General features: G+C 41.3%; 2 protein-coding genes across 6 annotated transcripts in view; one reads left to right on the top strand and one right to left on the bottom strand.

Annotated features, from left to right (window-relative positions):
• Positions 1-220: 220 nt before the first annotated feature.
• Positions 221-3,994, bottom strand: SSR3 (signal sequence receptor subunit 3). The gene is made up of 5 exons (XM_076341484.1): positions 3,808-3,994; positions 3,070-3,196; positions 2,560-2,658; positions 1,483-1,614; positions 221-776 (listed from the first exon to the last, which is right to left on the bottom strand). Exons 1-5 carry the CDS (start codon positions 3,944-3,946, stop codon positions 710-712), a joined length of 564 nt encoding a protein of 187 aa, XP_076197599.1. The 5' UTR covers positions 3,947-3,994; the 3' UTR covers positions 221-709.
• Positions 3,995-4,277: 283 nt separating this feature from the next.
• TIPARP (TCDD inducible poly(ADP-ribose) polymerase) overlaps positions 4,278-25,574 on the top strand; it is a 42,491-nt gene continuing 21,194 nt past the window's right edge. For 2 of the 5 annotated variants that reach the window (XM_076341481.1, XM_076341478.1), the window contains exons 1-4: positions 4,278-4,324; positions 5,187-5,332; positions 11,003-11,116; positions 23,833-24,830. In XM_076341481.1, the coding sequence (XP_076197596.1) occupies positions 11,093-11,116; positions 23,833-24,830 (1,022 nt within the window). In that variant the 5' untranslated portion in view covers positions 4,278-4,324; positions 5,187-5,332; positions 11,003-11,092. Of the gene's footprint in view, positions 4,325-5,186; positions 5,333-11,002; positions 11,117-21,278; positions 21,701-23,832; positions 24,831-25,574 lie in introns of those variants that run through there. The other 3 variants (XM_076341480.1, XM_076341479.1, XM_076341483.1) reach the window with 3 other exon arrangements.

Genomic DNA, 25,574 nt, shown 5'->3' with positions numbered 1-25,574 from the left:
ACATTGAAACCACTTCAGAAGTATTTTTCTAGGAGACACTAGGTTTTGTCCTGACTCCAAGTTACTTAAAAATGAGGAGTACTTCCAATGAAAACAATACATATGCTGACTTGTAGAAGACTCCTCTCCTCTGGAAGCAGAAAGAGTTGACAAACCTACACACACTGCTTGCCCATGAAAATACCCATTTTTTAAAAATTAAGAATGGAAATACAAGGAATTAAATGACAAAAAAGCCTCCTTTTTATTAAAACTTTTCAAGTTACAATGATAAATGGTAGATTGTCACTTTTTATGATCAGTGAGTTTGGCTCTTACACCAGTCACCAAACTTACAGGGGAATTCTGTTACAGGTTTTAAGTACAACCGTTTGTGCTGCTGTGTAGCAGTCCCTTACGGTGTACTTGTCTAATAGTCTGTAGTACCATCACACCTATGCAGTGCTTCAGAAAGGTTATGTTTGGTAACTGCTCACACACCATTTCCTTTTGTTGATAAGTAAAAAAATTAATTAATTCAATTATTGAATAATACCATGTAAAGATACCAAAGTAAATATAATTCAATCATTTTGGATTCAAACCCTCCCCCCCATACCCTCAAGCAGTCACACTATAAAAAAAAATAATGTATTCCTATTCCACCCTTAAACTTTTGTATGGCAGTTGAACCCTCTCACAGAAATAAATTGCTGTGGGGTTTTTTTGTCTACTTGGATCCTGTAGATAGCAGAGCAATCAGTCCAGATGAAGCACTTATAGAAAGAATATAGTTTCTGTAGGGAAAAGGTTAAGGACATATACTTGTAAAGATACCACTTCTTTTGTACAGAACATTTAGTAGAAGTTTTATGAAAAACAAGGAATTGAAATGGTCTTTCTCTGTAGGAGTTTTAAAATTGCAACATTGTAACCTAAAATACAGCTTACAATCAAGGCTGTTAGCAGGACATTGAAACGTACTTAACTTCAAAATTAAGATACCCATAAAGTTTAGCCTGTTCTTTTAAAACTAGCTATAAATACTGTTAAATACTGCAGATCTTTAATTAACATATGCAGCCCTGATTGGCAGTACTTATTTACTTCAGTAACAAAAAATTTTACTTGTGAAGTTACTGAAACTAAACAATCCTGTAACGTAAGAGCACCTGGCAACTAACACTGACGCAGTGTTTCTATAAGAACATGAGCTGCCTCCTCATTCCACAATTACAACTGAAATGGCAAAGCCATAGGAATTTCTGTATATTGCCCAAGTGATATCCTTAAAACATCTCGTGTCAGATGTTAAACTTTTACATGATTGGGAGATTTTTTTTTTGTAATCTCTGTTTTTATGTTATAGTGTTTCTAAGTTGAGGTACTACAATGAACTGCACCTATCAGAGTAATCTCACAACACGCATGGCAAACATAGCTACTAATGACAACAAATAGGAGTAGGACTCTGGTTGTTTCAAACGTGGTAATAAAGGATACACAGTGGGGTTGAAGTTCTTCAGCACAAAAAATGAAGCAATGATGACCAAGACCAGAAAGAGAGTATTGTTGTAGAAGATGGAAAAAGTTGTTGCTTCATAATCTGCAACTTCATTTTTCTTCCACAGAATTCTATGAACAAGTAGAGACATTATTTCAGGCATATTTAAATCAATGCATATTCTGGCACACCCACCATTATGAAGCAACTGACACCACATACTGCTGCTCTTGTTATAGCCAGCTTCTAAAAGACAGAGCGCAGCAACAACTACCAGTCAACTCATTAGTTAAAGACAAAACCCTGCATATACTATGCACTTGTACACTTACGTGACTTACGCTTGTTCTCCTACCAGGCATATCAAAACTAGCCCTTTATAAATAACACTTTTTGTGAGTTCGTATCTGTTAGATGCTACCAGCGTGCCTGGCAATTAGAAGGGAAGATACGGCTTTTTGCTCCAAAGAGCTGACAGTTCATGTCCTTGTGTCTTGTACATAATGGGCATCTACTCTAATACTAAGTGCTTCCCGATACGCTCATCGGGCATAGCCTGGGTATTAGTATGAGCTATTCAATTGGAAATCTGCATACTGAGACGTGCCAGTTATAACCATGAGGGGTAACAAGTACAACCAGTGATTAGCAGTGCAGTCCAGCAGTATATGGAAATGTTATTCTGAAGGAACTTGCATGTCACTATGCAAAATACATTGCGCTAGCCTGTCCTTGAAAAAAAAGAGCTTTTCTTATTTCTGAAGACAGCCGTGATGTTTACTCTTCAGAGAGTTATTAGAAGGCCTGTACAATTAGCTGTTTTGCTTTGCAGCTCAAGGACAGAGACGTTGGCTTATAGGACCTTATTGATAAAGGTTTCAATGTTTGAGACCTTTCATAACTTGCCTCAAAAAGGCTTTATAGATGAACAAAGAGCTGACACTACAGCTTCTACTTACCAGAATACAGAAAAAACCCAGTGGCCAAGCAACAGTCCCTAATATTCTACCCGGAGCCTTAAAGATACCAGGCAGTATTACAGCAAGGGAGAGAAAGAAGAGAACAAAGAGGATTACCTTTCATCCTTCTCCTTGCGAGACATCTTCCTATTGTCTGCCTCAGACAGCTTGCGAGTAACTTCTTTGGAAACAGCGTCTTCTCTTTTCTGTGCTACTCTGTAAGAAACACCATTTAAGTTGAAAAATGAAAATAAAAAACCCCGGGGTTATAGGAAGTTGTATTTACAGTGAAGAATAATACTTTGCCAAAACACTGAACAGTTTTGCCAAGTTGAAGGGACAACAAGTAATAATCAAATTACTAAAAGTATTAGTCAAATATAGTTTGTGGCAACACCCACTGAGAATGAAGATAGTTTTGCTATTTTATTGTACACTTAGCTGACAAGGCTAGTCTGTTCCGTAATTACAAGAGAGATGACAGAAACCAATTAGGAGATACTTCTGGGTAAAATAGTTTTTGGAGTAACATTTCAGACAGTCTTATTCATAAAAAAAATGTTGTAAATCCTGGTTTTGCTAAATTATTTAATAATAAATTCTATTTCAAATAGCCACCAAACTTACTTATGTTTGAGAACAAACTTGACGTTCTTATATGCAAAAGCAACTAGATAGGTACTGATGAGGGTCATTACACTATACAGGACTGCAGACTGAACAAGATCCATATGCCATATCCTCCAGTAAAGCCCTTAAAAGAAAAAAAAGAAAAAACAACCATTTTGAGTGGTTTCTCTCTCAAAGAAAAATGTCCCCACAGGAGTCCTATGCTAGCTCTGCCAGACCAAAGCCAGTTCCTGCAAAATCACTTGGGGGGTCTCCGAACAACATTAAAAAATACTTTCGAACAGAGAAATCTGCTTTGCTTTTGGCTGAAAGGGGCCTTACAAGACCACGTCAAACTTGGCTGAGAAGCAGCCCAGCGCAGACAGCCTGCCAGCTTCACGCAGCGCCGATGCTGACACGTCAGTGTTCCACCAGCAGCTCGCCCACCTTTACAAACCAGAGAACAACCTCCCTGCCCGCTGTTCCAAGCAGGACCGGCTTCGAAGCTGGATATAACACGGCACGGAGGCAGCCGAGATAATCCCGCCTGGGGTCGGCTCAAAGCCGGCCAGGCCCGGGGCAAGGCAAGCCCCAGCAGCCCGAGGACCCCTACCCGCACCCGGCAGCGGGTCAGGAGCCCAAGGCGGGCTGCGGGGAGGCCCTGCTCCCCCTCAGGACTTGCCGCTACCCCTTCCCAGGGCCTGCCGCGCCCCCCCCCCGACTCAGGGCCCCCCCCGGGGCCTCCCCGCTGCTCACAGATGGGGATGGCGGAGACGATGAAGGCGTTGCCGAAGAAGAGCGCGGAGGACTTGGCGGAGAGGTTGCGGCTGAAGTCCTGCAGGAGCAGATCCTCCTCCGACTGCTGCCGCCCGCCGGGGCCGCCCTTGGGAGCCATGGCGGGACGCGGGCCCTGGCACAGTCAGCGCACCACGACTGCTTCCGGGTCAGGCCGCCAGCGGGGCGGGGGCGGGCCCGTCCCACAGCACTTCCGGGGGGCGGTGGCGCGGACGGGAGTGCGGGCGGTGGGAAGGCGTCGCCTCTCTTGCGCGCGAGGGTGGTGCAGCCGTTGCGACCGTTATGACTGTTATTCCCCCGGCCGCTACAGGCGCCGCGCCTCCGTGGCGGGTCCCGGCCCCGCCGGTCCTTCGCCCGCCCCGATGCGGCGCCCGCCCGCCCCCCGCACCGGCGGTGCCCCGGGAGCCGGCCGGCGCTGCGGCCCAGCGCACGGGAGGCCGCCGGCCTGCGGGAGCGCGGGTCCCGGTGGCTGAGGCAAGTGAGTACTCCTCGGGGATGCCGGAGGACGCCCTCCCTCCGGGGCTGCCGTGGCGGCTGAAGCTGTAACGGTTTGACTTGGGGACGGAATGAAGCACCACAGGGAATCGGCGTATTTCCCCTTATATTTTTCTCACCTGGGAAAAAAGGAAACTCCAGCTCCCGTAGAATTGGTACAACTGTTGGCATGATGTTCTTTTTTAACGCATTCAAGTCTAGTTATACTTCTGAAAAGCATTTCTTTATTGTTTTAGCTTTCGGCAGTGTTCCCTAATCTCTCCCCCGCACACACCAGCTTGGGAAGCCATAGGAAGTGGTCCGCACAGCTTTTTTTAATGGTCCATCTGCCGTTTGTGATAATAACATGTGGGAGCCCACAGAAATTTGGGGGATTGACAGTAGTGTCTTGCTTGAAACTGGAGGGCTTGCCGATGTGATACAGCTTTAGGGACGTTGCCCTGATGGCCTGGGGTGACTGTAGCACTCCTTGCCTCCTGGGACAGTGCTTTTTCCTTAATGTTTGTAACATTTTTGAGGAAACTATTTAACAAAGTGTGTATCTCTTTAAATTTTAACCAAAGTCATTCTTCCCACTTATCTCCCCCCAGTTACTAATATTCTTTGCTTGCAAGAAAAGATACGAGGTGCACGCAATGAGGAAATGCTAGCTGGAAATGAAGTTACATGATCAAAAGTCATAATTCATTATGATAGAGATCTAGAGAACATTTAAGTGCAGTAGGACTCTGCTGTTCGACCTTGTAATAAATTTTCAAGACCAAACTGAGAGTGGATTTTCATGATTCAAAGTGTATTGAACATAGTGTGCTAGCAGAATGATATCGCTAATGTCATATCTACAGGCAACTATGGGAGTTACGCTTCTGCTAGTGAGACCTTCCTTCTTGGCTTGGAAATACGTCTACAGCAGGGATTCAGAAGCTGGGTTAGCCGACACATCAGCCGATCAGATGAAGTGCAGGAGCTCTGAGTACCAGCAGAAACACCCGTGAGTACCAATCAATTGCAACGGTGGCAGCCGTGCCTGTGCACAGAAAGCGGACCTGCAGCTCCCCACCTGCCACAGCCAGGGACCCAGCCTTCCCCCCTCATCCACCCCCTGCTCGTCATCATGTGGGCAGTGGTACCTGCCCGCAGTCAGGAGTAATGCCACAGGTCACGTACCAGTGATGGGTATTCCATTGCTGGGAAATGTATGTCCTATGGGATTCATAATCAGCAGGTGGTGTGTGTCTCCCTGTCGCTGCAATTAACCAGTATATATGGCTTTCCTCTGCCTAGATACTAACTTTAGGCATTGTCCTTCCTAGATGCTTTTAATGCCGTTGAGCAGTTGGTAGTAGCTCCCACACCTAATTGGATTATAATATTATTGAGCTGTATGTTTTCCATTTTTAAATATTTCTGTGGCTATCTTAAAATGGAAAAAATAGGATTTTTTTTTTTTTAATAAGGAATTCTGACTTTTTAAATGAAAAATCATTTTCTCTGTGGAAATCATTGAAGTCATCAGCAATGTTTCAGTGGATTGTTACTTCAAGGTCTTTAAGCACCTGAAGATGCGTGTGTGTATTTCACTGGACTTGCAAATGTGCCTGACTGTCACTGATTTATTTCTTTTTGATGAGTATCTGTTACATGAAATGTGGATACCTCTGAAAACCTTCCTTCTAATGTCTCTGTTCCTTATGCCCTGCATCTCTGGGTTTTATTAACCTGTTCTGAAATGGCTTCAGCTGTTTCTGGCTTCCACTGGTGGGAAATGCTGTTTGCCCACTAGATGGCATTCTGAAATCTGTACCGAGGATGGTACTCCAACAGGAGTGGAGATCAGTCTTGGTTTCTTTGTATAACACGTTAAAACTAAATGCGTAGTAGGTAACATCACTATTTGATCAATGTTACCAATCATAAGAATTTTCTTATTAAAGAACATTGTTAGAGTTGTATAAAGTAGTTGGAAACCATGGGAAAGATTAAGTTTAAGATTGTTTCAAGATTCAGCTGTAATCATTAACTCTGTTCTTGCACAGATTTCTTCCTTCTGATCATCTGGGTAAATTTGTTTTGCGTTGTGGTGGAATGTAATTAAGTCTAACTTTTTGTTCTTGTTTTGGGTTTACATGGGAAGGATGCTGTTGTTTTGGAACAAAATCTGCCTGGGGACCGTCTGTGTCTCCATTAAGACAAAGTATGACATTGGTTTAGGCAGTGAAGTAATGAAAGATGTTCTTGAAAAAACAAATGAGCACTTTGCTTTTTTAAAAATCCTGACACTGGCAAATTGTAGCTTTAAGCAGAACACTGCATACAACGAAACTGTCACTGAAGCTTCATATTCCCTTTACGTATGTCATAGTTGCTTCCCCAAAAGTGAATCGGGCCACCAATTTCTGTGAAAACAATTCAAGTTTTTGTTAAGTGCCTAAATCGGCATTGTGCTGACTGCATCTTGTCTGAATCCTCATTCAGAAGCTGTTGGGAACAAAATCAGAGGAACAATGGCTCCATGACCCAAAAGCGAAAGTTCTCCTGATAATAGAAATATTAATGCTGTTACCTTTGTAATTTACGAAGCATGTTTCTTACCAAATTTCTTTCTAAAACACAGAAGCAGTGATAAATATTCTGGAAATACACAGATTATCTTTACTGCTCTCGCTTTTTCTCTAAATCTCTAAGCTGGACCAAGCTGAAAATTTTAAATGAGGGCAGTGGTATTTCCCAGCAGGATTTGTTGTCTATTATATTGTTGTCACTTATCTGTGTGAAGTACAGACTCCAGAACATACTTGTGTCGGATTGGAAGGTAGAATCTCCAAGGCAGGTGAATTACAGTAAATAAGTCTGCTCTTTAGCAAAGTTTTATTTGTCATCTTCTGTGCTAATATGAATCTTAATGTCCCAAGGTCTAAGAACGGTTTTCATTAATAAGACTATCTTCCAAAAAAAAATCCCAAAAACCCTCTAATGAGTCCGTAACTTCTTACTAGCGTTTTTTCAGTTGGTTAATTTGTGTCATGTCTTCCTTTAGGTGTCAAAATCCTAAAAGAATCCCTAATGTGCAGAAGGGGAAAATCCTGTAAGACAGCACAGACAGGGAGCAACCTCAGGTAGGTCAAGAACAGAACCAGAGAGCTGATGTGGTGGCTCTTTTAGTCACTGTAACAGCACCAGGAATAGGTGCCCTAGGACTGAAGAGCTATGAGTCCTTGTAGCTCCAGTAGCAAAAAGCAATACAGTGATAAGGAGTTGTTCTGGCCTGGTAACGGTTCCTTTTCTCCCGTGTGTCTCCAACAGGTCAGTGCAGGAATACCTAGGATGTAACTGATGTCTGGACTGCGTGTGGGGTGGGAGGAGTTAGGCATTCCTAAGGTGGATGCCAGAGATAATGTAGCTGTACTTATGTAGCCAACAGTCTTGAACATCTTGATTGGTCATTGGTTAGTAACTTTCTGAACATGTGTTTATTTCTCTCTCTCCCTCTTTTTATTTATGCATTCCATCGAATTAATATATTACAGAATCTTGTGTAGCAGTTCTTTCCAACTATATTTGCTGTGTTTCTTCATGTTGCGTACAGTGACCTTTCTGTCAGATTCTGATTACGCTTGCCCAGCTATGTCTACCTATACCCTTGGGAACGCACAGAGATTGTTTCTGCGAGTAAGACTTAACAGTATTGAAAATTCTGTATTGCTTTGAGCTACCGTTCTTTCTTGGCATAGCTCTGCTGAAAAGATTACAAGCTCTTACAGCTTGCTGGTTTATACAGTCCTTCTAATCTAGTTCAAAAGCTCTTGATAACTGTTTTTAGCTTGCAAAACCTGTGGAAAAAACTCTCTTGAGATTAATACATTGTTTGTGAACAGACCAAACAGGACCATTTTTGCTGTCATCTAGTGTCAATATTAGGACATTCCATATTTCTTATGGCTAAGTGAATTGCTCTGTCGTTAGTTACCATGGTAGCTGACATCTTGTTTAACAGAAGAATTCTTAAAAACCTTCAGACAGAAATGTGTCTTTTCCAGGATAGTGATCACTATCGCATTCCAACAGTAACAGTTGTATCAAAAAGAAATACTGACTGGCAAGAATCCTCTCTGAGTCCCACAGAAAATAATATTTGTGATTAAAATACATGTCACCCCAGTGGTGATTATAGCTGATCTCTGTGGTGGTGTACAATTCATGTACGTAAAAGTAACATAGAACATTGTGTGCTGTGTGGAATTACAGTGCACACCCTTAATATCTCTATAACAAAACAAATGTTCTCAACATGGACTTTGATACACCCTCTCTGTTCTTTGCTTTTATAACATTAGTTTGTCAGAGTAAATCTTCAGAGATATATTTAAGAGATACCTGATATTTTAAAATTGTTTATTTCAGCCGGTTCTAGAATGTAAGACAGCAATGAGTCCAACTGTCTTTCAGAAAAGGAGAGTCTCATTTCTTTGATGTTGTCTCCAGATGCTTGCATGTGTTTTTTTCAATAGTACCAGTGGTGTATATTCTGTTATACTTGGGGGTGTGTATGTTTTCCTCTTTTTAAGTTAGTCTGAAAAGGATATTGTGCCTTTGGCCTTGTGTCAGTGTTTACCCTGGATTTGAGGTTTTACTGTGGAGTTGAAGCATCTGTGCAGTCTCTTACATCTTTTTCAGTTCATTATCTATATGCTAGTACTATATGGATTTTAGTTTAAATCATACCGCAGCCAGAGGAATGATCCCATTCATATGAAAATACCTTTTTATTTTCCATATGCAACTACATTGTGAACCTACATCCAAAGCTAAAGCATAAACTTGGCTGACCTTGCACCCATTAATTTTGCTGTCTACTTACCAGCCATTCTGGTTTTGTTTGCTTCTCTGAAAGGGTTTTTGTTAAGCACAGAAACAATATCTATTATTTGCTTTCAGTAACCATTTCACTGCCAAGTCCTCTGGGGGTGATCACTTCCTTTTGCCCTTATTTAATTGTTCTAGCTGAACCATTTCACTTCACATATGTGGAAGACCTCTGTCTACTCTGTTGTTTAACATAAGTAATTGACTGAAATTGAGAACATTTCCTAGTAGTGTAGATACAGCCTAAAAAGTTCATTACTGAGACTTAATCTTGCAGCTGTCTATTGCAATTCTCAGGGGGAAATTGTGTATTCTCCTCATTCTGGCTAGAAGAAATCTGGACAGATTTCCATGTTTCCCCCGCTCCTCCCCAACACTTGTTAGTTGGGAAATAAATTCCATAGTTTTGAAAACTGCTAGGTTTTCACGTTCACATCTAAATCTAAATTCAAACTTTCTCAATGGCATTCGTTCCAGAGTCAGTGGACTAAACCATGTCTAAGAATTACATTAGAGCAGAGCAAAAGCTTCACTATAATTAAGATTGAAAACCCCCTCTTTGTTCAAAATGGAACTTTTCTAATATTCTGAAATCCCCGTGTTTACTTGGATGTATGGATATTTATCATGCAGTAAGGCATTAGTGTTCTGAGTTTTGGATCAGCTGCTAGGGCGTTGTTGAAATACAAAAGAAAAGCCTTTGAATAAACATGCGTGATGTTCCTATACTGAGTGGCTTCTGCTATTTTTGTGTGAACTAGGTGGATGAGAAGCTTTCCAATTCTTCTGTGTGCTGCGCTTTTTTTGAAGCATTCTGTGGTGTCTGAGGTTTAAAATTGGAGACATAATCTGGCTGTATTATTTTTCAGCCAAATCAGTTCCTCGATGTGGTTTAGAATGTAGCCTCCAAAAGAGCACAGCTGGAGGGGCAGTCTGGGCGTTGGTAAGGAATGGCACTGTCTTGAAGCAGTGTTGTTTCCAGACACGGTTTTGAGGGGATAGCTTTCTTATCTGGGTATGAATTTGGGAAGAATCAGTGACTCTGTAAGGGGAGGAGAATGTCTGAGTTATCCTTCTCTGTGTTAGGAAAAGGGAAGACAGTTGCAATAATCATTGAGGTGAAAAAGTAGAGCACATTTTATCCAGTGCTGTTGCTTCATGAGCTGTTCTCTTTTACCTTCTGAGGACGTTGCATTGAAATAATGGATTGCTATGCTCGCCTTTAATTTCTAAAAGCTGGAATTTGCTGGATTTCTGTGACACTTGCTGTTTCTGAAGGGAGCTAAGCGTAGCATATGTGACCCATTTTTGGTGTCTTGAAATGGTCTCATCTGCTCCAGTTTCCTCCTTTAGCATTTTTAAAGTTTTGGTTGATAGGTTCTTCTGCGTGTAGACCGAATGAATGAAATAATGTCTGTAAATAGATTCTCAGGGGCTGGTTTGCTCAGCATTTATCCCAGATAGAGCATGGAACTGACCATGCTTTTTAAAAGCAATATCAAATGCAATATTTGGAAAATAACTAAGCTCTACAGGTAAGAATGAACCTAATACTCAATATTTGGGGCATCTGTTTATCGAACTTCAAGGTCTGGTTCCCCTGTTGCTTTGACATCTGCAGGCGTATCCCGCAGATAATCCAAATAAAAGCTTCTGAAAGCAGGAAATGCAAAATTAAGGTGTTTTATTTCATCCTTTGACATATCTTTCACTTTTTATTCTGGTTAAGCACAAAATCTCCTGTTTTGGGTCCTATGGAGATTTGTGCAGACTGACACTACACCTGTATGCTTTCCAGCCAGATGTGATCCGAGGATGGCAGTCAAGCCATTTGTTGTGTGGAGGCCACTGAGGAACTGTAACTTTCATCTGCTCAGGAGGACTCTTGATGGGTGTGCCACCTATCATGGAGGTACTGTAAGCTTTCTTACAGGTCACACTGGCCTTTTATGATGTGGTGGAGGAATACAGGGTGAAAGTAAACGTGGAAGCTGTGTCATTAATGCTTCAGCACAAGGGCTGCATTAGGAGAGACTGAGGAAGTTGAATGAATGAGCCTTTAATGTAAGCAGACGTACCAAATTGTGTTTTGTGTGAGTGGAAGACAGTTGATAGGCAGTAGGACAGCAAAATGAGCTAAGGGTGTGACTTGAGGCAGTGAAACACTGGTGTAGGGCCCAGGTTTTTTGCTGCCTGTTGGGCCCATCCATTTAGTTGCTGCCTGTGATTATATATTTAGGCAGAAAGAATGCCAGGTAATCAGAAACAATCATTTTAATGTAGGATAGTCAGCTTGTGTCTCTTTAACAGCACACAGATTATAAGCAGTTCGCATGTAGTCCCCACACTAGGGGTGTATCAGGTGATCTGCAGTGGGATTATGCCAGTCCAATTCAGCAGTCTGAATCCCTGTTAGTGGGAGGAAGTCAGGCATATGGGATTTCTGAGTCTGAAATGTGTCATCCTCGCACCCACCCACTACTGCTCCATCCTTTAGCAGTGTAGGAGGATCTCATGGTGGTTGGTGTCACTTTCCACCTGTGAGTTATCCCTGGGGTTTCCCATTCCTGCAGCCTTAAGTTCGGTAACCGTCTTCTGAATCTTAGCCATAGGAAAATTTTGGCCTATAATGTGTAGTCAGACGAGTTAGCTGTCTATGTGCTGATGGCTCCTAAAATGCTAATATCTAAAGTAAGAAGGATGAACTAGAAACTGAAGTATCATGTGAAGAATGTTTGGATGAGTGAATAAAAGGGGATATTTCTGACTACTTCATCTTTTGAATGGTTATTTGTAATCATACGTAACACAGACTAGCCTTGGACATCACAAACATTTGAACTCATCATGGTAATACCCACTTCACTATAATGGTCTGTACAGAATGAAGTACACAGGAGTCATATCCAGCCAGCTTTAGAACTTTAGGTAATGATTGAGCTCAGGTATACTTAATACAAAGTCTGGAGATAAGAAGAAATCCAATTAATATTAATATTGAGGATTCTGTAAGAGTCAGGCTGGGTGTAGCAGCGCTAGCACTAAGAAGAGCGTCACTTCCTAGCTGGGACAGAAAGCTCTCACAGGATATCTGTCACAAGGAAGCAAGGTCCAGGTATATGCAGGTGTGCTCTGCAGCAGCAGTGTTGGATCCAGGGAGTCTGATGTGGAGCTAGACCTAATGAGTAGGACAGGAGCCAGGCTAACTACGGACAGCCACTCAGGTGTCTGCAGTGGTCTAGTTCTTCTCCAGGTTGGATCTACTGAGCTTAATGTAAAGCCCATGTTACGGGAAAGCGGTTCAAAACTTCTGTGGCACAGCTGTACAGAACTGCTCTTAGCAGCAGTATAGCTACATGCCTGTGGTGATCTTGAACGTGGTGCAGATTTGAGCTAGCTCTGGATAGAATTGATTCAGGTTCATTTATTTCATGCCATATTGGTATAGATTGGAGATTAATCCATCCACAGAAAACAGAATTAGCTTTGTGTTTTCTAGCTAGCCAATCATGGCTAGACTCTACCTGGACCTATCTGTTAAAGGAAATTCTTCCAAGTTACGTTTTTTTCCTAATTTAAAAAACCTTAGGAAATGTAAAGGAAAAAAATCTTCATGAACAGAGTTAATATAGCAAAGCAGTATCCTGTACCCTTCTGGAATGCTGAATTCAGCAACACGCAGATTGCTGAATTCTAGAAATAAAGTATTTATAATGTACTCCCACGCAATAATTCTTCCGTAAAGAAATAATCTTTCAAATGCATATTCTCATTCTAAAACTTAGAGCAGAGCCTCTCTCCTTCTCATAGTCATTTAAGGCTATTTCAGACAAAGAATATCTGCTGAATATAGCAATCACTTTGCTGTTTTCTGCATGGTATTATCTAATGCTGTGGTTTTATTTGTGTTCTGCAGCCTGTATCCATCCAGCTGCTCAGAATATCCACAGCAGGGAGGCTTTGGGAGTCAACACTGAGACAAACTGTATGCTGTGCAGTACTGAAGGAAGACATGCAGGATTTCTAAAGCAATGTGTGCATCTCTTCTAGTTGGTTGCTTACATATGTATTAGGCAAAATGAAGGACTCATCGCATTTTCTTCCAGATGGTTTTGTATCATTAACCAGGGTTAGAACTTAGACTGTGTTGCTACAGCTGATCTGGAACTATGCCTAGCCCATTGGATGCATGTGATATGTTTGTGAATAATTGCCATTTTCAGGAAGCACAATTAAGTTTGAGGATTTGAACATTAACAATACTTCCTGAGCTTCAGATTTTTGTTCTTCATCTACTGCATCTTAGAAGAAAAATGTTGTGTTGAATTTAGTGTTAACTTCTTCAGTTAATTTATTTTATTTTTAATTTAAGATGTGAATGTTGCTATCTTCCTCCTTGCTGTTTGAATCATGCAGAGCTTGGGAGAAAGGGCAGTCAAATTTATACTACCTCTCCCTTTTATATTGTAAGTCTTGACCTTTTCAAGGGATGTCTACTGAGATCTTCATTCACACCTTCAACTTTTCAAGCGTGTTGCAGGTCTTTGTAGAATCAGTGTTTTACTGGGTAACTAAAGCTCTAATGAAGCTTTGCTATAGTGAGCAGCTTTTAGCTGTTTTTTCAGATGTAAAATACTACGGTACTGTTACCTTCCAGGTGTCCCTTAATAATTTGTTGGAATTTTTGGTTGAAGAATGGACATTATTTGCACGTAGATAGTAAACTACCTGTCTGTTAGATAGAACTAGCTGTTAATTTTAGAACTGTTTAGATTTTAGTTGGCCAACACTGCATTATAAAGGAACGTTCCCATTCTGTTTAGTTTAAATAGGAGTCAGCCTAAAGGAGTAAAAACAAAGCACTGCCATCCACACATTACTACTTACCTTGTGGCAGGATCCATGTGTTCCAGAATCATCAGCATTTTAGAATTAGCCTTCAAAAAATCTCGAAAGTTACATGGTATTAGATGAATCAGTTTGTATTGCTCGTATTAGTTAAGGATGCATGGTAAGTGTTGCCTTTGGCCTTAATTAAATCTACATGGCTTATACTGATTTAAGAGACTTCCACAAGAGGGTGCACCATTTCAACAAAATCCCATATAAACCAAATGAGCGTGTCCCCATTGTGGGTGTATTTTCTATCATTTTATGTATTAACTCATGTATGTAAATCAACTTCAAAATTAGGTGGATGCTTTAATCAGTTTAATGTCCCAGAGCCTCTCTCCAGTGTGTAATAGATACATGAACGGATACATGATACTTTGCGGGTGAGCAAGTCAGGAGGTTTAATTTTGAATGAGAGGCACTGTTTCTAGGAGTCCCGTTCACACTGACAAAAGGCTGTCTTCAGACTCCCGTCACCAAATGCTATTTAGACTTTGGGGTTTTTTTAGTGTACTGAAATGTGTTACCTGTTCCTAATTTATGCCTGATGCCCTGCAGATGCTCACTACATGCATTTTAAGAATAAGGTTCTGGGATTTTTTTTTAGGTGTTTTTTGGGGGGGGGGGGGGGGGGGTAGTTTTTAAGCATCACTAATTTTCCTCTCAAACTGTTACAACACCGGATCGTACAGCTGCAGAAGAGAACTCCATATAGAAAGATGGCTTCTTGAGAGACTGCTGACTTGAGTATGACTGATACGTTTTTTTTCCTGTTTCTACTTTGTGGTAAAATTATTTCTTGTTTCATAAGATAGACGGGAACTCTTAGTAACGCTTCAGCTTAAGTTGTATAATGTTACTGTACTGATATGCTAAAAGTATTAAAGTGTTCTGCTGCATGTGTAGGCCAAAGTTCTAGGTCCGTTCTTCTAAGACTGCAGTCCTAGGGTAGTAAGATATCTCTGCAGAAATGATTAACAAATTTTCCAGCAAAAGGGCCCACTTTTGAATCATGCATTCCCTGTCCAAATACATGAATCATAAATCACTTACATAGATAAGATTATCTGATAGTCAGCAAAATAACTAGAAGTGTGGTGATATTCATGTGTAATATATGATTTTTTTTTTCTGAGAAATGCTGTTTTCACCAAACTTTCAGATTTTATTAAATAAGAGAAACAGAATGGTGTGCTTTTAAAACCTTTAATTACTAGTACAAGATATTAAAAGAAGGTAAATTTGAGACCAAGGAAATTACTATTTTTTGTTACTGCTAGCCGCAAATGTAAAAGTTGGGCCTGGATTCAAAAGGTTTCATTTACTAATATTGATGAATTGGAACTACTCTAGTTTTGATACTTTTCTTTTGAGCAGTGTAAAAGAGAAGAATATGAGGTTTTACTAAAAAATCACCACCACACAGTGAATATGTCGTTTAACTAGCAGGAAGATTTTTTTTTTCTAAAAGACTATAAACTAGCCACCTTTTTCCATTTATACCAGTTCTAGATTATCATGTGTGAGCAGATGAGGGTGAGGGTTTTTTTACTTGCTTGTGGATAGTACCAAAAGAATAATCTGTGTTTATATTTTTCTTAAAAACACTGGGTTTAGGTCATTGCTGTCTTCCAAAGAGCCAAATGCATCTACCAGTCAGATACTCAATACTGCTTAGTTATCTAAGATTCCTGGCTATATCTGACAGCAGTAGGGCACAAGGAGGAATAGTAATTACTATAGTTATTTACTTACTGATCATCTTGCTCTGGTGTTTTCAGAAGCAATTCTTCATTCTGACAGTGTGTGGAAGCCATTTTTAAAAACATAGATATATAACACAGATGCCCCTTTCTGTGCCCCCCAGCAAAGTAGGGTCCCAGCTTCTTTTCTAGGCAATGGCATGAAGCATTTGCCACTCCCAGGAGGTCCTCCTTCTGACCTGAAGTTGTATGTACCAGCCTGACCAAAGTTCAGTGGAGGGAAACTTTAATTAATAGAAAATTTCATCTCAGCATGTTTGGACCTTGAAATTTCTGCCCTCCTTATCCTCAGGAGGGACCAAAGCGAGATGTAGCCCACTAGGTGTCACTCCAGCAAAGGCTACCCAAATACAGGTGTTGAGTAAACCTTTGCTGCCCTCCTCTCTCTTCATTAGTGAAACTGGCTTGCATTATTTCACCTTCATATAAACACAGCAAGCACTTTTTTAACTTCTTAAAAAAAACACAATTAAAATTACCAGTCAGTATTAAGAGGGAGGATAGAAATACGCACAGAAAATAAATTTTATAAATATTTAATTATGCAACTTGTAAGGGAGAAAAAAGAAATCTATATATAATAGGTTGACATATTATGAAAAATGGACTATTGCAAAAGTCTAATAGGTATGGAAGAGTTAGCACATCTTGATAACAGGGTGAACTGATCAGAGATTCTCTTTTCCCATCTGTTAACTTTTAAAAAATGTTTGCATCATGGACATTTCTTTTCCCTTGGTACTTACCTAACCTGACTTTCTGGCACATGTCCATGTCAGAATAAGGGTAGGGCTTGAAATGTTACTTGAAAGTGATTAGCATTTGTCATCAAGCATTGGTATGGAAAAGAACCATCTCTTTGGTTAATTCTAAAGCATTACAGTGAAAATTAGCTACGCAGATGAATTCCCGAGTTTCATATTGATTTCTGTAAGAAATGTACATCTTTTGTTCAGTACTGTAAAACATTAATAGATTGATTGTTTTTCCACTGCTAAATCAAAGTCAGAAGTTTAGTATTTTTACTAAAATAAAGGTGGTATAACTTTGTAGTCTGTTTCCTACTGCAAATAACGATAATAATTCAGTAGCATAAGAATAACAACTTTCATTCCTTTTTCTTATTTCCAGCATTCATGTCTGCTGCTACATAGCAAAGAAAGAGGCATATACATTTCTATGTTCTCTTTGACTTTGAAGTGCTAAATGGTTGATCCAATGTGTCAAGTGCTGTTGTGTGAGTCAGGGTACCTATGTCCTCTTCCAGTTGCCACTGACTTGTTGCTTAACCTTGGATATGTCTCATTTTGTATTTTTGCTTAATTGTTATAGCAGACAATTAAGATTAAGAAAATATTAATATAATTATATTACATAATAATGATAATGTTAAGAAAAAAAAGCCTGGAACTGTAGACTTCAGTATTTTATGTAGTAATAATATGTACTGATTTCTTTACTTACAGTGGAAAATCCAGTGCTAAAAAGCAATTTTTTAAAAAATGTAAAATGTTACATAGTGATTGATTAAATTGGAGAAATGATAGAGAAGTTCTTGGAGGAAACTCTTATACTACTGAAGTCAACTTCATTCTCTTCTTGATTTGCTGTGTAAAGTAGGTAGATTATTTTAGACATACAGAGTATAAGCACATTAGGAACAGTAGCGCTGAGATTGCTCACAGGAGGAATTTTTTTGATACCTTGAAATCAATGAAGACCACCTGAGAACAGTGTTACATGTAATCTCAAAATAAGTTAACTTCCAACCAATATAACTTTCTGTAAGCATGAGTTTCAGTCATGCAACTTCTGTGTTGAGTAGCAAGATCTTGGAATGATAGCAGTGGTTTTGTGATTATCATACTACCAATTAAATGAATTATCGTTCTATCAATGAAAAGTAGTCTTGCAGTACTGATGGTTTTGCATGGTGACCCTGAATCACTTTTTCTGGAGAGGCTGCCTTATTTTCTGGAAGGGCTGCCTTAGATACTGTGGAAAGGTGTGTGCCACATAACACCACACAACATCCTGCCTTTTCTTTTCAGTAGTTTCAATGTTCACCTGCTCCATAATTGAGAAAACGAAAATGTAAACATCTTAAAAGTTTTGGACAGTTGACTGAACTAGATAGTGCAGTTTAGAAAGATATCCTGAAGGCAGGGAAGTATTTTTAGCTTCATTAACTTCTTTTCCTGGTTAGAAAGAATCAGGAAAAAAAGGTTTTAAAACATGTTGGTCTATATACTGCATTGTTTTTGCTCCCAAAAATGTCAGCCCACAAATTCCCCAAAAGTGCATCTGCAGGGATTCTTAATCTTTAATGAGAGGGCTTCCCCACACCCACTGCTAGCCACCCCAACAGTTTTTCCCTCTGATTTGATGGCAGATCTTTTAACATAGCTCAGTTTTACCTTTACGTGACAAGAACCATAGCTTTTTCCCCATGTGTTACTGCAAGTGGGCACATCTAGTATCACCATAGCCCACTTCTTTAACTCTCCTTCAGGAACCTTTACTTTCCCTTGAAAAGTAAGTTGGCAGTAGTTTCTCATTGTTTCTTCCACAGTGTGTACCTTAAAGGGAGTGCTTCGTTACAGCAGCCTAACAAAGGTCGTGACGAGGCAGTTTGCAGGGTAAAGGCATCCTGAGAACATGTGAAATACAACTGTGGGAAAGGTTAGACTTTGATTCCTGGGTCTCTATATTAATTGGGTTATACTGGAACCTTCTTACTATTGCCTGATTTTAAAATGGTGGTATATACCACTCTTAAACTTGTTGGGAGGGGAGAAGTTGTGGAAAACAGAATGTGGAGTCTAACAGCTTTCTTTTCTGCTGGATTATCTGGCAGAAATACATTGAGCTAAAATAAGAGCTTGTGGCTGTGACTGTTCCTCTCCCTCCTTCTTGCTGAAAATGCAGAGAGCAAGAGTCTGTGCAAGATAGACTTGGGATTTAATGGCTTCACAGGAACTGAGAAGATGCAGCACACCTTATGTGCACTGCCTTGTTCCACAGCATCCTTCCAGTTCCCACCAACATTTGTTGACTTCACTTTATATAAAACAGCAGAAAAGGACAGTTAACCTTCCTGTAATGGGATGTGTTTTAAGACGTTAAGAATGTTCATTGTGCAAGTATTGAGGTAGAAGAGGAGGTCTTGTTTCTGTCACTAGAAAAAAATGTGTTGGAGCCTGAGAACTTTTTTTTTAGCATGAACATTTAAGTCAAAGACATCTCCCTTCTTTCATCAGCAAATAAGTGAAGCGTGCATACTGATTATTCCAGTATTTGCAAGTCAGAATTGTAAATTACTGCATTCACTCTGATGCAGTTTACCATCTGAAAAATAATTAAAACTTTCTTTCTATTGCTTAACATTTGAACGTGTATTTAAAAATGAGATCATACTTTCATGGTGGTCATAGTTTCTTTATATATTGGTGTGGGGTAGCCTCAGAAGTGGGTGTATGATCTGCTGGTGTGCTGTGATGTATTTCCTTTAATCATACATTTGTTTTGAGAAAGATGGTTATTCCAGGCCTCCTCCTTTCCTCAGTTACATCCTTACAATCCCACTGCAGTGGGAGTTGTGTGTACCTTAGTGTGTAGTTCAGCCATATGTGCTACTTATTTATATCTCATGCATGAAATAAGCTATTCCAAACAGAGAATTTCTGTTCTGGTAATAGAAGATAAATGCACGTGTGTACACAGTTCTTTCTCACTAAATGAGGATATGACACGTTGCCAGTCATCATGCTTGGTAAAGCTCTTGTTTTGTGGAGTCCAGACAGAGTGTAAGGCTGTGCCTGTCTGATGTTTCAGACGCTCAAGAGTTCAGTTAATTTACAGATGATAATTTGTTTTCAACTCCTGTAGATATAGATGCCTTCTTTACTCAGCCTCTATTGTGTCATTCTATAAGAAGTCAGCTCCAACTGCATGAACCTCAATTTTTGTAATTTGTTGAAATGGCATATTCTCCCCGCATTATAAACGCAGCTGTGCAGCATTTTCAAAACACACAGTAAAGCTTATGTCATCTTAAAATGATGGTTTCTTTCCAGATGCCTGTATTCTCTGTATACATAATTTCATAAAATCACTGAACATTCATATACATGAGGAATGAAAGACTGGCTTTATTTAAAAAGAAAACAATAACGAATAATATAATAGGTGTTCCATCAACATAAATTTTACCTTCTGAAGTTATTCACCTCTTTAGAAGTTATTTTATCTGGCCAAGTTAGTGATGCAGATGCACTTAATTCTGGCAGTGTCGAGTCTGTGTGAACTGATGGACGTGTCCTGTTGAAATTTACTACAGCAATACAAGTGTGTGATTCACCAGGGAAGCGTCCCAGGCTGTCACACCAGCAGCTGAACTAACCCATCGTGCTCTCAACACGCACAGCGTGCAGCCAAAAGATGACAGCACGCTAATGGCTTTTGGACAAAAGAAAGTTAACTATGTTCTTAACAAATTCCACTTATAAAATACGCCATGTAAATAAACATAACTTACTGTAGTTCATTATATTTGCTGCACTTCATGCTTTCTTTTTCAGAGTGTGTCACAGGCAGTAACGAGTACAGGCCCAAATCCTGGCAGCCCCATGTGAGAAGGGGACTGAGCTCATGCCGTGTAGGTACAGAAAATGAGTCACGGTGACTTTGTTCCAGGATGGGCTTCTGGTTTGCTTCTTAGTCATTAATTAGTGTTCTTTGAGTAACTTACAGTGTGAAATTCAGTAACATTTGGAAGTTGGGAGTGCTGTCTTTGGCTTTAGTGAGGACTGTTTATTCCAACATGCTGCGTGACTTTTGAGCTGCAAGGGCTGACAAACTTGCATGTTCTCGGAAGCAGCTCCCTCCTCGCGTGCAAGCACACACGCACGCATGCCTGTGCGCTGTCATCGGCCTATTACTAGTTATTTTTTGCCTCAGGAAATCCTCCTTGGTAAGATGCCGGGGCTCGCAAGGTTTACAGAGGTGAAACTAAATGCTTAATGCGTGGTAAATCAATCGCAAAGGAATTTCTTATCCCTTTGCTGTTGGGAATGACCTAGTCACTGCGCTTTCAGTTTTCTCTGGTGTCACTAGTTAGATGTGGTTCAATACGGGGACTTTAGACACGCGAAAGGACACGAAGGACTGTCACGCGTGTGGGAACAAGGCCTGCTTCAGCCTGGCCGGCTTTGTCTCCATTCCGGAGCCCTCGCACTGGCCCGCGACCCCTCGGCGGCCGGGGCAGGGCCAGAGCGGGCGGGGGCAGGCTGCTGCCGGGGGCGGGCTGCTGGCGGTTTCTGCCGGGGCGGTGCGGAGGGGGCGGGCCGGCTTCCCGGCACAGGCGGCGGGGAGCGGCTGCGCCGCCGCCTCGGAGCTCCTCCCCGGGCTGCGCAGCTGCCTGCCGAGCACTCTCGGGAAGCGATACTTAAAACAGCGAGGAGAACATGTGAGGAGCAGAGGGAGCTGCGGGGCGGGATGGGCGGCGTGCCACCTACCGCTGGGCGGGCAGGGCGGCGGTGAGCCCGGGCTGCCGCTCCCCGCAGCGCCGGGGCTCGGCTCCGGCTGCTCCCCACCTGCCTCCCTCCCTCCCCGCGCCGCTGTCTCTTGGTAACCCCGAAGGCAACTCGAGAAACAGCCCGGGACGTGCGACCTGAGACGCAGGCGTTCCTGCATTTTTAAGGTGGAAATACTGGCGTGCCAGCGCCTGGCTGCAGCACTCAATTTATTTTTTTTCCCTCACCAGAAGGCTAATCTTGTTTTGAAGGTGTCCTTAAATTGGAACAAAACGCAGGAATCTCACTCGAGGGGAGCAAAAGCCGGTAGGTTTCAGCGGGGGAGCGCTGCAGAGGGAACCTGGGGAAAGTTGTGAGGTGGTCTGTCCGTCAGGGTTTGCTTGCTCTTGTTGTTGCTTTTATTTTTTTTTATATTATTGTTATTTACTTTAGGACAACTAGACTTGCTTTCTTCAGCAAAGGAAAAGGAGGTGTGGTTCGCGTGAGATGGCTAGTACTTAGGGACTGAAATCTCCCACCAAGAGATCTTCCTCTGTTGAAATCTATTGTGCAAATATAGTATTGCCCGTGGTGATTGTTAACGTTGTTTCTAAATAATAGCGACTGATTGGGGATCTTAAAATGCTGAAATAGAAACGTCAACAAATTCTGATACTCTTCCACCGCTTTCTGTGTTTAGAGTTGTTGGGGTATTCAACTCTATACAGTAAGGCAGTTCTTTAAAAACAGCAGCAAAACTTAAATGATAATCAAGTGAGCAATAACAGTATTGAAATAGCATTAAACATATGGCTGAAAATGACCAGCAGTCACTTATTTAGCTCCTCGGCACAGCAGGACCCCTTGAACCCTGGGAGATCCTCTTCCATATCGCGAGGGCTGTTAAACCTGGGCACGATGAAGTGAAGTATCTGATTCCTTTCAGAGTTGAGGATTTTTAAACCTTTGAAGTTACTTGAAGGTTTAAGGTACCCTTGATGGTTTAGAAAGAGAATTGCCTGGTATGTCTGTGGAAGAATAGCAGAGATACCAATGATTTTGGAGGGTTTTTTAACTGGCAAACAAATATACCGGTTGCTTTAAATTTAATCTAAGAAGGGGAAACTGGAGAGGTACAACTTCCTTTTCTTTTTTCTGACAATCCTGACATGCCGTTTCCCAGACTAATGTAAAAGCCTTATAAATGAATGTTCCAAAATAAGAAAGACTCATTGAGAAATTTTCCAGAGCAAATTGTCAGTAGTAAGGAATTACTGCCAAATTTAATCTATTTTCTGGGATTTTATTTTGTCATGAGAAGTTACTTTGCTTGGAATGCATTTATCCAGGAAGTAATCCTTAATGTGCTCCACTCTAAGCTTTGAGGCTATGTGCAAGGAGACTGAAGAGGGTTTAATTAAATGTAATCAAATATTACAAGATTCCTGATTAAAAGGTACAGAGCTTGCTTTCTGGTGACATACAAGACATACTATTTATTTGTACTTTAGAAAAAAAATATTTTTCATCTTGCAAATAATTGAATTTTTCTCTGTTCCTGAGTAACTAGCACCCCTTTGTTTTCTTCATTGCCCAGTTTTAATTCTTGTTGACTAGCCTTGCAAGAGGCAAATGAGCTTGGTGTGTCACAGCAGGGTGACGGAGTGCAGCCTGTGCATCTGAGTCAGAGTGTGAGAGAGTGTGTGGGCATGTGAGAATGGCTCTGTGTGAAGTGGGAGTGTCTGGACGTGTATGAGACTGTCAGTGTCAGATGCGTAGCAGGAGGAACAGGGTGTAAGCACTCGAATTCCTGTGTCTAAAAACCCAAGGATTAAATCCTGGCCCCTGCTGAAGTCAGTATGAAGTTTGCCATTCGTTTAAGTGAAGCCAGCAGTTCTCTGATGATGCTCTTGGGTGGATGTGTGAGATTGTATGAGGGAAGATATATACGAATGGAATGGGAACATGTACATCTGCCTGTTCGTCTGGTGGAAGAAGAAATGGTGCATGAATGTTTGAAGTGTGGTGGGAACATTCAGGGCTGTATGTCTGCTAATGCTTCTGTTCTCAGGTCTGTGTGTGAGGGAGGCGTAAAAATGAACAATGCAATGTTCACTTTTGTGGAATATAATGAACTAAAGTGCTGTTTATTATTAAACATCATCACAAGGAGGAGGGCACCAGACCATCCCCCTTTCCTGCCCACCCTCTGGGGACTGTGTGTGCGTGCCTGAGTGTCTCTGAGATTTCATGTGTGAGAAGACGATGAGTGTGTGTTTGGGATTAATTAGCGTGAGTTTAGCTGGTTTCATGCTTTACGTGCCTAGGGGCTACCCACAGTCACAGAGAGGGGAGGAGTTTGCTGTTGCTGGCTCAAAATCCTCTCCAGGGGTGATCTTGTTCGTGTCAACCATGAGCAATTAGAGAGATTAACTGTCTTGTTTTCCTTTCTGCCCTAGATTGATTCTTGTGAGACGCTGGGACGTTTGAAAGTGATTTGGAGAGAGCAAAGTCTGTGTCTGATGGACACCGAACCAAAGCCAGCGTGTGTTGTGCAGCAGGCTCACTGCCCAGGAATGAAGTGCCCTGCTTCAGAGGACTTTCCTCCTCAGATAAGACTGTCTGAAAAGATACCACCAGTGAAGCCTTGCTTCAAGAAGAAGCAGCAAGTGCAGAAGAGACTGGACACAGAAACTCTCCGGGCTTTGCGGCCAATCTTCACCAGTTTGCTGGGAGCTGGGGCCTTGGATAGGGTCTTTGTGCCCCGAGGCCAAGGTGGCGGTCATAGTGATTTATGTGAACCTGCTGTGAAAAAGACTCTGGACCTCAGTACTTCTTGCCCCCAACCAGAAAGTAATGTGACTGTGCTGATGCCAACAGCTCCAGATGTGCAGAGTCAGTTGCCAGCAGCTCGTCCTTCTGGGCATCCTGAGCAGGATGTCCAATCAGGAGAGCAAGGCTTCTCACCAGAAACTACTCCTGGAACTGCTGCTGATAATAGTAATGAATCATTCCAGGATCATCCTTTGCACCCAACTGCTAGTGATGGTGCAGCTTGTCCTTTGTTCCCAGACAAGATTCTGGAAAGCTACACATCTGGCTTGTTCCAAGAGAATAGCTGTCCGATGCAATACAATTTGAACCCAAGCAATAAATTCAGTGCTGGGATATTCCAGGACAAAAGTGAAGAAGCTTCTCTTGATCTGGTATTTGAGCTCTTGAACCAGCTGCAATATCACACCCATCAGGAAGACGGAATAGAAATCTGTGTGGATTTTCTCCAGGGCACTTGTGTTTATGGCAATGATTGTCCCAAACATCACACAGTCTTGCCTTATCATTGGCAAGTGAGAAGGACAGCAACCCAGACCTGGCAAAGTGTGACCAATGATTCCCAGGAGCATCTGGAAAGACTCTACTGCAACCCTGACAATGATAGGATCAAAGTGAAATATCGGTAGGTAACTGAATTTACTCCCTTACTAGCAAAGCCAAGGGTGCTTAACTGAGCAGCGGTGCAGAAATATAGCAGAACGTGTGTTCTTTTTTCCTGAGGTTTTGCATACCAGTGTTTTATAAACCCTGTGATAATGTTACCTGAATAATATCTAACAAGTTTGTCACAACAGAAAATTCTTGCACACCTGTTGAAACTGCTGTTTACCATCTGGAAAGTATTCTTTGAAGCTGAAGGCTTGAAGTGTGTGAAATGAGAAAACTTCAGTTCTGTAGAAATTGAAGAGAGTTGGCAGGGACTGTTGTGTAACATTGTACTTGTTCTTGACCTTCCTAATTAGTCTGTTCTCCGTATTAGAAAAAGTGGCAGCGTGAATGAACCTTTGAAGCAGTTGAAACAGGAATGATACAGCAGTTGCTTTCTGTCACTGTGAATCCAGATTGACTTTATGCACTCCAAACACAGTTTTCATAATTACATTCTAAACATCTAAAATTAGATAGGTACTCTGTTAAGTCATTTGGAAATTTCGTGTAGTTGCTAATATATGGTGATGTTTCAGCTAAGTCACTATGAACAACCTGAGCAATACCTTCAGAAATGCTGATCATCTATTTAAGTTGTCATCTAAAAATGTTAAACCATTTATTAGAAGTTATTGTTTCCTCTATACATAGTAGTGTTTACGTACTCATTTTCTGAAATTAGAAAACAGCTTTTAAGTTTCCCTGGTTATGTTATCAA

This window comes from Aptenodytes patagonicus, chromosome 6 (assembly GCF_965638725.1).
Source record: "Aptenodytes patagonicus chromosome 6, bAptPat1.pri.cur, whole genome shotgun sequence".
NCBI classification, from domain to species: domain Eukaryota; kingdom Metazoa; phylum Chordata; class Aves; order Sphenisciformes; family Spheniscidae; genus Aptenodytes; species Aptenodytes patagonicus.
Note: the sequence above shows the minus strand (reverse complement) of the source record. Positions and strands in the feature narration are given on the sequence as shown.

Excerpts from the sequence above, each read along its gene's own strand:
- SSR3 (XM_076341484.1), bottom strand. The coding sequence starts at position 3,946 with ATGGCTCCCAAGGGCGGCCCCGGCGGGCGGCAGCAGTCGGAGGAGGAT. Across the intron at positions 2,659-3,069 it reads AAGTTTGTTCTCAAACATAA|AGTAGCACAGAAAAGAGAAG; the intron begins GTAAGTTTGGTG and ends TGTTTCTTACAG. Across the intron at positions 777-1,482 it reads AAGAACTTCAACCCCACTGT|AAACTATATTCTTTCTATAA; the intron begins GTATCCTTTATT and ends TTTTCCCTACAG.